This window comes from Dermacentor variabilis, chromosome 8, assembly GCF_050947875.1.
Source record: "Dermacentor variabilis isolate Ectoservices chromosome 8, ASM5094787v1, whole genome shotgun sequence".
Taxonomy (NCBI): domain Eukaryota; kingdom Metazoa; phylum Arthropoda; class Arachnida; order Ixodida; family Ixodidae; genus Dermacentor; species Dermacentor variabilis.
The window spans coordinates 95,367,637-95,384,279 of NC_134575.1; the positions used below are offsets into that span (position 1 = coordinate 95,367,637).

At 50.2% G+C, this 16,643-nt stretch overlaps 2 protein-coding genes across 2 annotated transcripts in view; both read right to left on the reverse strand.

The window, feature by feature from the left end:
* LOC142591491 (neprilysin-2-like) overlaps nt 1-4,973 on the reverse strand; it is a 71,885-nt gene extending 66,912 nt beyond the window's left edge. Inside the window, exon 1 of the mRNA XM_075703820.1 lies at nt 4,970-4,973. Within this exon, the coding sequence (XP_075559935.1) occupies nt 4,970-4,973 (4 nt within the window). The remainder of the gene's footprint in view (nt 1-4,969) is intronic.
* Nucleotides 4,974-10,214: 5,241 nt separating this feature from the next.
* Nucleotides 10,215-16,643, reverse strand: part of LOC142591492 (uncharacterized) — a 40,107-nt gene continuing 33,678 nt past the window's right edge. Inside the window, exon 6 of the mRNA XM_075703821.1 lies at nt 10,215-10,572. Coding sequence (XP_075559936.1) covers nt 10,233-10,572 — 340 coding nt within the window. The 3' untranslated portion in view covers nt 10,215-10,232. The remainder of the gene's footprint in view (nt 10,573-16,643) is intronic.

Consider the following 16,643-nt stretch of genomic DNA (forward strand, 5'->3'; position numbering starts at 1 on the left):
TGAGGGAGGAGTGTTAGAATCTTCTGCGCTTGGGGTGCTATCAGTCCTCTTGTGTAGTTACGAATGGCCGTTTTTGCATCGCTGATGATGCAGTGTGCATTGGTAGCCGCGTAGGCCATAGCGATGGCCGTTTCTTCTCCTATTTGGGGTTGCGTGGTTAATATTGATGCGGCCGCGGCGAGGCGGTACTGCGAACCCACGACTGCGACGACCGCCATGGCGTTTTGGTTGGGTTATTCTGCTGCGCCCACGTAGGTTACGTCAGCGGCTTGGTCGTAGCGCTATTGTAGTTGTTTAGCTCTTTCTGCAACATGCGAAGGACCGAAATGCCTTGTTGCTGTGCGGGTGGGTGGGTGCCGAGACCAGACGGAGGACGGCAAGAAGTTATTTTGCATCCCACGCGGCAAACAAAATCTAACCAGAAGACAAATGTGGTCGCATAGAAGTGGACGGAAAGACTGAACAGTCAGTAACTGCACAACTATGCGAGGAAAGTAACATAGAGCTATACGAAGGTGTGAGAGGTAGTATACACGTGTGTGTGCAGAGATGCGATAGTATTTCATTCGCGCGCATGAATGTTGACGGCCAAAGTTTGTGGAGATTATTGATTTTAATGCATTAGGAGCCTGTTGACTTAGCAAGTGCAGTATGACCTAGCATGCAATAGTGGGACAGAAGCACATTAACTCGCAGACAAATATCCGCATTGCGTTGCGTGCGATAATTAACAAATTTAGGCAGCGAATTCTACTTTTAGACTTTCCTGTGTTTGTGCGCGCGTTGTTAACTGCGCTTTACAATATGTCTAAAAATTCATTTCCAACTCTCAATATGTCTAAAAAGTCATTTCCAATATCCTAATCGTATTTTGTGCATTGCATATCTGAATAATATATTCCTAAGTGCCTGCATTACTATGCTTTTAAAAACAAATGCTGCATAGCCGCTGCTACTGGCCTACAAATAATAAAGTATAAAACAATATACCCAAGTACATTACATCCAACTGCGAGGTCGTTCCTTCCAGGTTTCCCTTACACTCGAAGATGTTTCAGTAATCGGCGATGCCATTTTACTGATGAAAAACACACAACTACAAATCAACATAAGAAAAACGCCACAAGCGATACACGGATTGCCAGCTAAACACAGTACAGTAATAGCTAGGCCAATCCGCGTGCGTTTCGTATAACGGCCCTCTAATCCTTACGGGCTTTAGCGGTGCACGGAGGCGAAAAGGCCTAAAGAAAACAATGCGCGTCATGATTCAAGTTTACGTGGCGACATCGCACGGTTCACGAGAGCAGTCAACCGCATTCACACACGCGCACACAACGCTCGATGTTGGTGTGCCGCGAGATTAGATCGTGCTGTCAGCCCGAACACGATCGAGGAAACACGCTGACACTATCCAAATCGCCGCTTCAGAATGTCACGACAGTTGCACTGGCTCTTAGCACTGAACCACAAAACACAACAGTCGCCGCGTAATCGTTACACGACAGACACACTCAGTGTACATGTTCTAGGCCGGCCCAAGTTCAGGTACCCCAAGTCCAGCAAGGAGGAGTGGGACTCGCGTTTGCGTAGCCTCGCGCTAGACAAGCAAACCCTGGCTGTCCGGCGTGTCCGTGACCGGGCCGGTGGGCTAGACCAATGCCTCCTTTACTAGATGCCAGCCGCGTTGTCCGTAAACTCGGTTCCTGGCCCTCTCCCTTTTCTCTCCTCCGCGAAAAGGCAACGAGCGCCACTTGTGGCGGACGTCTGCAGCCTAGATCACGTGCTTTGGCCTCTGAGATTACCATGGCGTCTGTTGCCATCTCGGAGGCCCGCGATAACGCTCGCTAACAGACGCCCGCGCATATAAAGCGCCGGCGGAGCATTCAGCCGCCGCTGCCACATCCGCCGGAAGTTGAAAAGGCAACGAGCGCCGCCTCACGGAATTTATGCTGAACTAACTTCAACTAAGGGAACCGCCGCCGCAATGGGAAAGCGAGCAACGCGGCTGGCATCTAGTAAAGGAGGCATTGGCTAGACCTTCCAGAACAACGTGGCACTAGCCGGCTGCGCGACGAGTTCGCTTCCCCGCCGGAACTGCAATAAAGTTCTTTCACACTAGTCAGCCTCGCCATTTTCGCAGCCACGCGCACAACGCCTTTCGAACTTTATTGCCATCGAAATACGGCGCGATGCCAATTTCGTGTCTCGTTTACGGCTGCACCTCCTATGACCATCCCAGCAGGGCAATGCGGATTCGCCGATTTCCGTCGGTAAAACGCGATCGACAGCGCCGTGCAGCTTAAATTAGGGCTGCACTTTGTGACAGGTATGTGTGGCATATGCAGTTTACCTCTCTGTTTTTGTCATTACTGACTCATACGAATAATCTAGACGAAGACGCAAATGTATGTTTGAGCTAGCGAAACAAACGATGTCCCAGCTCGCGCGACCTGGTTGAGTGAAACGTGAAGTGTCTATTTTTTTTCTATCGTCTCTGTGCGTCCGTCGCTAGAACGCCCGTCATTTCGCAACTTCACACCGTCCGCACTTGCAGCTTGTTAGGATCGGCCTGCAGCTATTTCAGCCCGCTGTAGGTGCGTCGATCAATCCGGGGTGGTGGCGCCCTTCAGAGAACCAGCGAGGACAGCGCTAACCAACCGTGAACTTCCTTTGGAGAACTGCGGACTACGGCAGCTCTGGAATGTAGAGGCGCCGGCTTGGTTCGGGGGTGACCACGTGATTACGCGGACGCAGGACAATGGATACCACGACGACAGCGCTGCAAAGGCCGTCTGCCCTCGAGAGAGCACTGAAACCTGTGCGGCACGTGTGTGTGAGCACTCCTCCAAAAGGCGGGTAGTCTACTATGACGTCGAACGATGACGTCGAATGGAGTGCTTATAAGCAGTGGTTGTCGGCTTCTAGCTGGTGCTCGTCGTCGTGCTCTGTGCTCGAAATGTACTCGTGAGCTTTGTGCTCGTAAGCTGTGTGCTGTATGTTCGTCTTGCGGGCTCCATTTGGGAGTCACGCATAGACTGTCTAAAAGTATCTCTTGTCTAAGATGTAAATACTGTAAATCCTGCTCGCCTAGTTCCTCGCAAGTTCCTCTCTATGACCTTCAACCCTTACAAATGGTGGCAGCGGCGACATAGTCCGACAACTCCTACTACTGTATGCCAGCGGTGGGATCGTCCGACGACTCTAATAAGCTTTATAAACGGTCAGCGAAAGCTCGTGATGTCGGTGTAGTTATCCGGCTGAGCCAAGCCCGCCTGCACTGCCGCGCTAACGTGGGAAACAGCGTGCACTGTGGAAGTAGCTGACAGTGCCAGTTAGCAATCGTTGCTGGTTGTCGTTTCGTCACTCTTGTCGGCAACAAGTAATATTTACTTTCAGAAGGCATTTATGTTCGTTTAGCGAATCGGGATGTAGTACGGTGTGTATTAGGCTCATTTTCCCATCCAGCTTCTTCTGTAGTCGAGTAGCGCTTCTGTAACTGACACATTTCAGGGGCGCCTTCGCTGTCGCCAAGGCATCTAAACTTCATACTGACACGTGTACTTGTTTATCTTTCTCGGGTGACCGCTTTTCACCGTCAAACAAATGTTCTCGCTCAGCGCGGGACACGCCCATGTGTATCGGAAGTTTCTAGAATATTATCGGTCGTTCTAGCCGCTGTGTGTCGTCGCCGAACCTTGTGTAATCTGATTACATGTATGCGCGACGCGAATGGTGTAGAACTTTCTGCAAGACACGCGGGCACCAGCGATTACTATCGAACCTTCGATAGCTCATGTATGAAAGACGACGCGCTTGTCACAAAGAGAAAGAAATTCAACAAGAGCGGATACTCCCACACAGCCTTGCGGCCGCATTTACTGTAGCGTACCGGGCGGATGATATTAACACCTTCCGGTTTTGGTTTTGGGCGCGCGCATTTTGAACGCCAGTTGGTGCACGCCAGGCCGGCTCCACTGATCGGCGCGGCATTTTTTTTATTTTCGCTTCTACTGCTAAACCACGCGCGGCCTTGGCGCGGAATCGTTGTTATTTAGTGAAAATGATTACGAACGATCTTTACAAGCCTCCACCGAATCTGTGTCAGTGCAATTTCATAAAGAAAACGCAAGACGTCTTCTGAAATGATAAAATGTTTATTTGGCTTCATATATATGCTCGTTCCGGGCTTTTTGTGCGTTCGACCAAAGTTGTGGCACCAGGTAAGCAGCAGTCGTTGCGGTACGAAGCTACACCGGATGCCATCAGCTGAAAAAAAGCAAATTACAAGCATGTATAATTTCGGTACACTGACCTAACGGGAATATTGCGTGTAGAGGCGAAACGTGGGTAAGTGGGGAATGAGCGAGATTACAGATGCATTCACTTGTACAGTACTCACGGATTGAAATAGGACATTCGGAGCGCGTGGCCGTCGCCACATGCAGCGCTGCTCGTGGGTGCCCATAGAACCAAAGTGCTGCTTTGTGGTATAGCACGCGGGGGAGAACATCCACGAAACAGAATTGCTCCTTCCGGTCGCCAACGAGCCGGCCTGTGGTTTAACACACTGCCAGTGTGGCGCTGCAAGGCTTGCGCGCCTTCGTGTGACGACCGAAATGGCTCGACGGACGATGCGCACCTGCTCGAGCAGACGACGCTCTCGTTACACGCGCTTTGGCGATGCGGCACGCATGCCGTGCGAACAAGACACGGGATTCAGCTACGAGATTGCGTCTTACGTGCCTTCGCAGATGTGATAAACATCTGCACAAAAGAATAGCTTATGTAGTGCGAACACCTGTGGAGTAGCCGACCAGAAACTGCCTTCTTTATTTCAGCCTCGAAGAGATAACTCCCGGCATTGTTGGTCGTACTGACGTCAGCAGAAGCCGAGCCACATGGAGTTATATATGGCGAACGCAAGACGCGCCTCTGTTTCAGACACGAGCAGCAATGCCAGGCATACCCATCTCGGAACGGATGCAGATTGTCTGCAGCTGCTTTAACGTAGCAACATATCGCCGATATGACCGGACGCCCCCGCTCGTCGGTGAGCAGGATTGTGCGGGCTTTCAGGATGGATGCTCGCTTGACAAATCTGCCCAGAGGACACCGACCGAAGGTGACGACCGACTCTGACGACGAGCGTGTAGTTGAAGCAGCGAGACGAAACCCAAAGATGACGGCGAAGGAAATTCGAAACGACATGGGGCTCGCAGCCAGCACACAAGTAGTACGCGAGCGCCTTTACAAGGGTGGCCTTCGTAGTTGTGTGGCGGCGATTAAGCCGTTCATCTCTTCAGAAAACGGAATCAAAAGACTGCTGTTTGCACAGGAGCATCGGTCCTGGACAGTGGAAGAGTGGCAGAATGTCATTTTTGAGGACTAGAGCACGTTCACATCAAAATGGGACCAGCAGCAGCGAGTGTGGAGGACACGAAGCACGAGTAGGTGGACTCGTTCACTAATTCGATGGTTACACAGCTTCTCTAAAAAAATCCACCAAGGTTTATCTTTCTTTACATTCCCGTAGCGCATGATAGATAGAATGTGGCGGCTAGGTATGCGTTTTCATCAAAAACTACGTTTTATATTCCGTGCACTCCGCTACCGCGAGGAGATGGCGCACGCCGAAAAACTTTTCACCGGCGCCTTGTTTCGTGCGTTGGACACAAGCAGTTCGTAGAAATGGTCACAAAAGACAGTGCATTCTGCCAACATTCAAGAGCAGGACCCCCTATCGTCGCGGTTATCAATCGCAGTGAAGTAAAATAATGTCTTCGGTTCTCTCCGCTTTCTTCACCCAGGTTCGACGCCCCTAATCTGCATCGTCTTGCAAGCAGCCCTCGATGTAGCGTCAACGTGTGGGGGTGTATTTCCAAAGACGGCTTGGGTCCGCTTGTACGCCTGGACGACCGCTTTAATGCCGCAGCATACTTAGAACTTCTCCACACCGTGCTTATGCCGTACGCCCTGGATGGCCCTCTTAAGGAACGGCTTGTTTTACTTCCACCACGACCGGAGCCCAGTTCACACCGCAGCACCCGTGGCTCGCCTGCTGGAAGACAGCTATGTGATGGTGTTGAACTGGCCTCCGCAAGGTGCGGACATGAATATTATTGAGAATGTATGGGCTGAAATAAAGAATGCTCTGTCTCGTCGGCCGCTCCACAGGTGTCCTTCGAACAACCTGTGGGCGGCTGTTCAAGAAGAATAGCTCGCGCGTTCTTTGGCCGATAGCCTCTACGAAAGCTTGCCACGCAGAATGGCCGCCGTATTCGCTGCTACGGGCGAACCAACAAAATACTGAGACTTCGTTTAAACGTTGCACGAGGGCAGGCCTGCGACGGCTTTATTTTTTTTTTTTTTTGTCGTTACAATACGGACGAAATAAACTTTATTTTCTTTTGTGCAAGTCTTGATCATGTCTACGAAGGCACGTACGGCGCTATCGCGTAGCTGAATCCTGCGTCTTAATTGCACAGCATGCGTGCCGCATCGCCAAAAAGTGTGTAACGAGAGCACTGCTCGGAAAAGGGCGGTGCGCACCGCCGAACCATTTCGGCCGGCACACGAATGCGCGCAAGCCTTGCAGAGCCACGCAGGCAGTGTGGTAAACCACAGGCCGGCTCGTTGGCCACCGGAAGGAGCAGCCCTGCTTCGTAGATGTTCTCCCCCTCGCGCTATACCACAATGCAGAACCTTGGTTGCATAAGCATCCACGGGCGGCGCTGCATGTAGCGACGGCCCATAGGGAAAGATTGGTGGCGCAAACCACCGCCCCGTTTCAAAGGGGACGCTCATAACATCCATCCATTCATTCAGCCACGCGCTTCTAATGTTCTATTGCAATCCGTGAGTACTGCACATACATTTCTTTACAAATAGACTACTCCCAAACAATGTCATAATATCTGGAGAAAACATCCGATTTTCAAGCATGCCTCCCTTCGCGGGCATTATTTCTTGGATTTGAAGAGCACAAATACAGGGGTGACTGCGCGTTTCCAAAAGAACTTTGCCTCAGTCGACGCGATGGTGCGCCAAGTACGCAGGGGTGGCTACAACAGAGGCTCTCGGACAGACAATGTTACACGCTCGCAGAAAGCCTTCTAGTCGCACTCAAGACACATTCGTGGGTGCAAAGCCTGTTTTCAGCAGCTCTGAAGACAGAAATGTGACGTTCTTGAGCTCCTCGGCGGTATCTTTTACGCGTCCTGCCGGCGCAAGCAACACACTCCCGCGTTCTTGCTCTCGGCAATCGCTCGTCGCGTTTTCGACAAGCGTGAGTGCCGAAATAAGGTATATGTTGTTGCTGGGGTATAAAAGGCGTCACAAGCTTGTCCCACTAAAATTCAGTACACGCAAAACTATAACGACGGCGGGCTTGCTTTCTTGCTAACAGCTTCACAACCCGAGGCGCGGCGAGCATGCCTCATAAGTACCCCAAAAAGTTAAGAAATGAATTACAATAATTTTTCGGGTCAGAGAATGCATCACGAACTTCTTTCTTCCAGTAAGATTTAGTACACGCGAAACTAACTGCGCCACACAGCTGAGCTGCTTTTCGCTAACTGCGCCACAACTCCGAGCGCGGCCACTGTGCTTGATCGCTTCTCGTCTTCACACCCTTAAAAAAAAAAGCACGCTTTTGCGAACTCTCTTTGTCCCACGGAACGTCGTGGAAGGCAGACGGCGGGCACGGCCGCAGCATGACGCAGGAGCGGAGCACTTCGAATACGGGACATTTTGTCTTCGTACCATCGCAACCAGGTGGGTACAGCTGAAACATATGCGGGTAACAGCGCAAACAGACGACCACAAGAAGAAAGTGCACCCCAAAAAGTAACAAAATTAGTTGCCATAATGTCCGGGGTCAGAGAAAGCGCCAAAACTTGTTCCGATAAGATTCAGTTCACGCGAAACTACGTCACGCGCCCGAGCTGCTTTACGTGACAAAGCCAGGTTCGGCGAGCGTGCCCAAAAACTACAGAAATATATTGTAATAATGCTTGGTCTCATATAAAGCGTCAAAAACATCTCCCAGTACGAGTAATTAACTCAAATTACCCAGGCCTGGACGGCGGAGCTGTTTTTCGACAACTGCCTCACTATATAGATAAGAGTTTTGTGCAGTACTGTAAGCCTAAATGTGCTTTAAGGGCCTCGCAGGCTGTCAAGCAATATTCCTCACCTTGCTGTAGTCCAGTAGTGCAGCGGTGCCATGTCGAAGTGCAGACGGAACGCAATAAAACGTCGGGAGCCCGAAAAAACGGGCTGCATCCGAACCAGACCAGTCGTCGAGCACGCGAGCTTCACATGCGCAGCCGGCCTCGCTCGCTCCTGTGGCATGTCTGGCGCATGACGTAGGCACGCGCGTCTGGCGTGCCGATAGCTTGTTGCACGGCCGTTGGATGAAAAATCCAGCGGCCGTGCTTGTTGCTAGACAACGCAAGAAAAATGAGTCGCGAAGTTCATTTATACGCAAAGCTTTTTATTTTTAGCGGGAAAGACTACAAAAAGATAAAACGTTGTCTGTAAATTCATTTCACAATCTTCTTTTTCCGATGTTCGCGTCAACTAACGGGTGCAATTGACACTAGGCGTGGCGTGTTTCCGCTTGCCAGTTTTTGCCGATAATAATATTTGGGGTTTTACGTGCCAAAACCACTTTCTGATTATGAGGCACGCCGTAGTGGAGGACTCCGGAAATTTTGACCACCTGGGGTTCTTTAACGTGCACCTAAATCTAAGCACACGGGTGTTTTCGCATTTCGCCCCCATCGAAATGCGGCCGCCGTGGCCGGGATTCGATCCCGCGACCTCGTGCTCAGCAGCCCAACACCATAGCCACTGAGCAACCACGGCGGGTAGTTTTTGCCGAGTGCCCCCACTTGTTGAATTTCTTTCTGCTTGACCCGCAGATCAGATTTCAACGATCGCCGACTGTGTTCGTCGTGCTTAAGTGTAGCCTGTTCTTGTGGGCACAAGTTCGGCCAATAAAAGTCAGTTTCATCATTCACAGTATTGCTACTGTGTTCTTTGCCGTCACTACTGCGTGACAATACCAACGCTGTTTGTGTACACGCACTAGTTCAAACAAACAAACAAAAATCCGCGGTCGACCGCTATGTTCGTACCGCGGAGTGCCCTGAGGAGATTACAGGCGCCCCACAAACGGGGGGTATCACGGATTTTGGTAATTCTGACCATTTTTTTTGTGCCTTTTTGTAGATGTAGAGACACTGTATGTGGGTAAATAACGTATGCAACTTGTCATTCTGTTGGCCTCTTCAATACCTGTGTATGTATGTACGCCTAGTACATGGCACATCATAAAGAAAAACATGCAGTGTTGAAACGAGATATTCGCTCTAAGAACTACACCTAATGCCCTATTCGAGTCTTGCGTTTTTGTGCGTACTCATACTCTTTTGTTATTTATTCATTTTACGCCACAGGTGCAGCGGTTTGGGGACGAGGAGCATGTAAAGCGTTGCCGAAGCTCCTTCTTCCAGCCGTTCGTCACGCTAAAGAAACCTCCGGATACAAAGCATTCACCAGCGGGCTCGACGGCTAGCTGACGATGACAAAATGTGAAGGCGCGTACACGTTGTTTCGGTCTTGTCTCACACGCTGCTTGTTCGGTCGCGAGTCTCGCGTGGGGGGAGACTGTCGCGGCGCGCAGCAGCGCCTGCCAGATTGTTTCTCGTGGCCACCGCACGATGGCACCACAATGCATCGCATAAGGTGGATTCTCGCGGGTTCCCGAAGCATCTCGAGAGAGCGCGAGAACTCTCTCCTTCTCGCCGCTCCCCGCGAATGCGCAGTGGTATGGCCTTCGGAACCCGGCGCGCGTAATGTAGCGACTCTCTCCTCGTCGCGGCGCTTTCCTCCTCTGTTCTCCTCGCCCGCCGGCTGCGTACGGCACGCTTTTTCTCCTGGGCTCCCGCGGACGGGCCGCAGCATTCTATGGAGGCGTATTATTTTTGCGCGCACTTATTTCCGCAAGTGAGGGCTTACCTTAAACACAGAGTTGAATAGCTTACTGTTATGGCGCCCCTGGCGCGTCCAGGTCTAGCAACGCGTATAGTGCGGCAGCAAACTTCACTAATGTCCGTGATAGCGTAACCCTAAAATGAAACATCAAATCTTGCTTCCGTGCTGCAAATATTCAGGAAAACAGCGCGAGCTGTACACATCATGTGAAAGTGTCACCTTTATAAATGTTACCGCGTTGCGAGCACATACGCGTACTTCGCCACAGCCAGGCGCTCACCAGGTAACGCGTCTGTTACCGACGCCATGAGCTTCAGGGGCAGCTTGTCGAGCCTGTTTCCCTCGTCCGGCGAACTTCGCATCGCTTCCTGAAGCTTCTCGAGCACACGGCTCTCATCCGTCAGCAGCCGCTCCACGAGGGCGTCGTCCTCTTCTTGCTGCTCGATGGCGCGGGACGCTTGGCTGGCGTTACGCAGCTGGTGTAGCGTGGAACGAATCCGCTCGCGGCCACCGCCCGGCCCGTCCTGCTGGCGTAGCTCTTTTATGGCCGTCACAAAAACGGTGGGTTCCCTGTGCGTAGACGACGGTGCAACGCACCACATGGAAACATCAATATACTCCTACGATATGAACAAACCACATTTCAGCGTGACCAAATTACGCGAACCAGAACCTACAATTGATGTTGCCTACTTATGCTTCTGCTACATCGATAGTACACGGTTTAATACAGCGCAAAATGATTGCGTGAGCTCGCGATGCAACACTAGCGTAAAGACAGACTGCACTGCGTGGCGCAGAACTAGTCTTTGAGAACAGCGAAACCGAGCAGAACGTTAACGCTAACATATACGGTGCCTTCTAGGTGCAAAAACATTAAAGTACTGGCAAGCCAAATGGACTCGAGATGTCGAGCTAATCCAAAGGTGAATGCACAACTGTGTCACTAGTGGGAAATTCGGGTGCTCGAACCGGTGCTCCAAATCGGATTGCAAGAAGCTCCAGACCTGAGCCAGAGAAAGCACGTGCCACCCGAAGGGCGGGTCGCCTTCCGCAGCAGTGAGAGTGAAGGAAGCGACGGTTCAAGGTAACTTTTGGTGAAGCCAGAGGGAACGCGGTTGTATTAGAATATACATCATAATATCCTAACAGGACTAACAGGACTATGGCTAGCCCTGTAAACATCGTTGCTGGAGCGTTGCGCAGCCGTCTCGGCGCGGTAGCGGTGGTTGGCGGAAACCGCATCCGCGTGCACGATTGAGACAGTCGCGCACCCTCTCATGTCTAGGGCAGGACTTCGTGCTTTATTTGCTCGTTTTTATTTTCGGCATTTGGTGCAATCATTCTTTTTCCTTCATTATCACCATTGTTTCATCCATCCTCCTTTTCTCTCCCACACTTTTGCACGCGCCTATACTGGATGGAATTGTGTGGTTTCTTTTTCCCTTTCTCTTTCTTACGCTTTTACTCCGCGGTCTCTGCCATCTCCTTTCTAGGTCTTATGTGCGCGTGCAAAGGGGAGCGTGGTTTTCCTTTAGAGAAGGCATTTGGTTCTCACGTATTAGTTCGCGGGTGTGGTATCAATTGCACGATATACTTTTCCGGATTGAGTGTATAGAAAACGATTATGGCTAGTACCAACGCACTCAAGTTCGTACAAGCCAACCTGGACCACACCCCCGATGCGACTAAGGTCCTTGTCGATTTCATGGTTCGGGGACGCTTTGCGTTTGCAATAGTATCCGAACCACACACAGGAGATGAACGTGCCTCGTACTATTAATAACTTCTATGCCCCAGCAAAACCAGGAGTAATGCTGCTGGCACGGGCTCCCGAATTTGACCTTTTTCCTTTGTATATCTCGCAGCACTTCATTGATATTAGCTGCGAGTGTCCAGGGCAGGCTTTTTTCATTCTGGCAACTTATGCCCCGTCTCACCGACTGCCCGACCCTATGTTGAAGCAGCTATGGCAGTGCTTTTCCCGATATTCATCGAGGACCTTTATACATGCTGGGGGACTTCACTGCCAAGCAAGCGCTCTGGGGCCCCGTTGCTGGCGATGTACGGGGGATACAGGTTGCACAGCTTGCAAGCGCCAACGGATTATACATCTTGAATGAGCCGGCGTCGCCTCCTACGTACGACGCGCCATACGCCAGTTCCTGGATCAACGTCGCGATGGTGTGCAATCGTTAGCCAAGAATGGACATTGCTGGTCGGTTTCGGATGCGGACACGGTCTCTGGTCATCGCCTACATTGAATTCCGGCTCTCCGACGCTGAAAGCGTAGTGGTGAAACGCTTAATAAATTTTGCACGCTGCCAGATCCTTCAATCTTTGCGGAGCTCCGTTTCGAGCTCCAAGTCGAGCTCCTCGGCCCTGTCGCTCGACTTGGTTGTAGCACAATTCAACCGCATTTATGAATTTTTGTGCAGAATGCATTTGCGTGTGGTCAGAGAGCGCGCTACCCGGGCGAACGCATGGTGGACTGCGCAGTTGAGCGAGGAGCGCTCGAGGCTACGCGCTATGCGCCGTCGTGTCCAGCGAGCGAGATATCCTAGGTATCGCGAGGTTTTCAGGCGTCAGCATGCCAATGCATTCGCGGTGTACAAGCGTAACATCCGACTGGCGAAGGATAGCTTTCACAAAACGCTCTGTCGCGACCTTACCGCGCAGAACATCTTGGGCAAGCCTTTCAAGCTGGCGTTAGGAAAATTCGTACCGGCGACGCATCTTCCCCCGTTCGATCTTTCACATGGAGAATCAACAGTCTCCGTACACGAAAAGTAACGTAAGGCAATATAAGTAAAAAACAAAGGACCGGAGCTAAAGCCAATGATTCAAGACGAAATGATGGGAGAACAAGTAGAACGGGACATAACGGCAGCGCTGAATGACCCAGTTTACCGCTCCTGTAGATTAAGTGTAAAGATATCCTTCGGCAGTGATTAGTATTCATGTTGATTCTGCATATTTATTTCCATATAGTCAAGATGAGGAGCAGGCAGCTCCACAGAATGAAGGGAACACAACCCGCGCTGGCTTCTTTATTGTTCCGAGGACAGTTTCTAGGCATCAGAGTGAAGTGAACCGGCCGAAAACACAAGTTACGGTCAGCAGGCCTCGAAGCGCATAGAGCGCGAGCACCAAGTGCAACGGCAGAGTGTATGCACAGTGTGGTTACGTGTCTTTGAAGACCGCAAAGCGATAGTAATCGTAATTGGTGAGGGAAAGTAAGAACGAGAGCAGGGAAGAGAAGGAAAAGGGAAGGGAAGGTAATGGAGATGAAGCATGCAGTTAACGCCGTGAGGCACGGGGTACAACCCCGCCACGATAGGCTTTGAGCGCAGGTGGCGACTAACAGATTCGCAAAAATAATATGAACGCAAGAGCAACGTGGCCGCACACGGCCACGTTGCTCTTGCGAGAGCATGTGGCCGTTGATCACCCTACTACTGACTGCCTTCCATCGGCGCATTATATAGGAGGCTTACAACATTCCCGTACCCATGGAAGAATAAGGACCTCGAGTTCACAACGACTGAAGTCGAACATGCTATCTCCTTAGGTAACTCTCGTGCAGCGCCGGGGCTGGACGGACTTACAGGCACGTTCATCAGACATTTGTTCCAGTTACACGCTCACTTCTTTTTGTCGCTATTTAATGGCGCTCTTAATTTGGACCACTTCCCCTCCTGTTGGAAGGTCGGCAGGATCATTTTCATACGGAAGCCTAGCCCTCCCCTTAACTTACCCTCTGCTTACAGACATACTGTGATGAATTCTCTTTGTGGCAAGGTTCTTGAACGATTAATAAATTCCGGGCTGTATTATTTTTTACACTCCCACAATCTCATTCATTCTCGACAATTTGGCTTTCCCCACGCGCATAGTGCTCTTCTGCCGTTTTGTGTGCTGAGTCAGCGGATGTGCGCACTCCAATCTATAATGACTCCCGCTGTACTGATTTCGGTTGATTTTATAGAATCCTTTGATAGCGGGTGGCACGACGCGGTCCTCTTCCGAAAACGTCTGAGCCCTGTCAACCTTTATCTCCTGTTTCAATCGTTCCTGACGGGTCGAAAAGTCCTGTTTCGCGCACATGCAGGAGAGGTGTCAGCATGCCCATCGATTGGCAGTCCTCACGGCCGACCTATCAGCCCTCTCCGGTGGAATGTCACTATTCATTCCCTGCTCGATCTCCCCTTCCCGCAGAGCGTCCACATACAAGCATATGCGGACGACACAATTCTTCTTATTACTGGCACTTCGCATTTTGCAACTTCAGGCTTTAGCGGAATCGGTCTTCACCTTGGTCTGCAATCGGACTCAGCAGAACAAGGTCAAAATCACACGTCAAGAATTGTTTTTTTGTCTTTTTCAATAATGACCACATTCGTACGTCAAAACGGCGGCCGTCCATTCGAATGGATGGCGTCTTTTTTTTAGTGCAACGACCACATCAAATCACTTCGTGTTTTTTTTTTTATAACAAGCCTAAGTTTTTCGCGCACGTCGATTATGTTAAAGCTAACTCTGAGGTACTGGTCGCTCGATTACTATATTTTATCCGCTTACATCGCACGCTTCATCCGGCAATTATTCGTCGGTTGTACAGACAGTTTTTGCTGCCTGCAGTTGCATAGGCGTCTCCAGTTTGGTGGCATTCGTTCTCCTGTGTCCACCTAACCCACACGCGTATTATCCGCCCAGCGGTCGCTCCTCGTAGCAATGAGAGGCGCGCATCACACGACGCGTACATCGGCGCTTCATATTTTAGCCAACTGCCCAACTTTGACTGTGGAATTGGATCGCTTGGCAGCGGAGTTTTGAGTTTTCCTTGCTGACTTCTTTGCAAGTGGCCTAATATAGCCCAGACACTGTCATGTCAAACCAAGTCGACTTCCCGTATGACCCATGGAATGACCACCCTAGAGAACAATTCCGCTTTAATTTCACACGCCTTACCCCTGATCAAGATCCCGTCCATCATGTTTATACTGACAGTGCGTTTACCACGACTTTTGTCGCTTTCGTCGCTGCTTTCGTCGCGTTTGACTTCTTTGGTCGCCTCATCCGGGTCGGCGAATTCAAAGTCGTATATGCCTCTAGCGCGTATGGCAAGGAGGTGTGTGCTTTTGATGGGGCACTTGACTACATTGCTACTTTGCACGGCACGCTTCCACTATATACACTGACCGCCTCTCGTTGCTGTTGTCTTTGTTGCGGTTACGCGGCGCGGATCAGCTGGTCCGGCAAGCACTCCTTTCCCTGCCAATGAACGGTCCTGGTCTTCTGTTATTTCATGTACCGAGACATCGGGGTGTGCCGGGGAATGAGCTTGTCGACGGGGCGGCATCGTCTGCGTGCACTACAGGTGCTCTTCGATCTGGCGCTCTATCGTAAAGATCGATCAGAACACGGTTTCATGCTATCGCTAAAAAAACCAGTGGCATCAGTACTGGCAGAGGGAGGGGAAGGGCACCTGCCTTTACAACTGGGTGAACAGTGTCCATTTCATACCTTGTTGGTTTCCCCCAAACCGACTACTTGAGCACTTTCTCACCGGGCATGGGCACTTCCTCTATTATTTCTTTATTTATTTCATACTGCGGACTTAGAACAGGTCCAAGCAGGGTGGTTAAACACAACAATACTACAATGCATTATTCAATCGAGTAGGGTGGTAAGACACAACAGTAGTACAATGAGTCAATCAATTGAAACAGGCAACAACGAGTTATTCCAGTCTGTTATAGTTCGGGGAAAAAAAGAATACTTGAATACATCCGTCCGTGCAAAATAAGGTGTTAGTGAATTCGAATGATGGTGTCGAGTAAGCCTAGACGTTGTACTGGACAGATACGATGCAGGATTAATTGGTAAGTCTCTATTAATAGGCATGGCAAGAAATCGAATACTTAAGTGTTGCCTTCGCTGCTCAAGGACTTCGATGCCATTATCACGCATTATTTGTGAGGGGGAATCATAGCGAGAGAATTCTAAATATATGAATCGTACGGATTTTTTCTGTATCCTTTCGAGACATTTAATATTTTGCTTAGTAAACGGGTCCCAAACAATACATGCATATTCATGTTTTGGTCTAATTATTGAATAATAAGCTAGCCGTTTTACGTTAGGCGGGGAGTTTCTAAGTTTATGTCGCAAGAAATATAATTTACGCAAGGCGGAAGAACAGATATTATCAATGTGTAAATTCCATGATAAGTTGTTAGTAATTGTGACGCCCAAATACTTATAATTTGTTTCTTCCTGCAACGGCAACGAACCTAACGTGTAACTAAAGGTTAGTGGAGTTTTCTGACGAGTGAAGCACAGAAAGACCGTCTTTTCAGCGTTAAGCCGCATTCCCCACGTTTTGCACCAAACAATAATAATGCCAGCTAGAGAAGCATTTAAATCAGTTTGATCGTTGGTTGAAGTAATTTCTCTAAAAAGCACACAGTCGCCTGCAAACAACCTAATTTGCACGCTGGGATGGATTGAAGTAGTAATATTATTTATATAGAGTAAAAAGAGCAGTGGCCCTAGGATACATCCTTAAGGAACTCCCGAGGTGACCGGAAAACAGCCAGACTGTTGCTTATTAACTTCCACGAACTGGCGGCGATTTG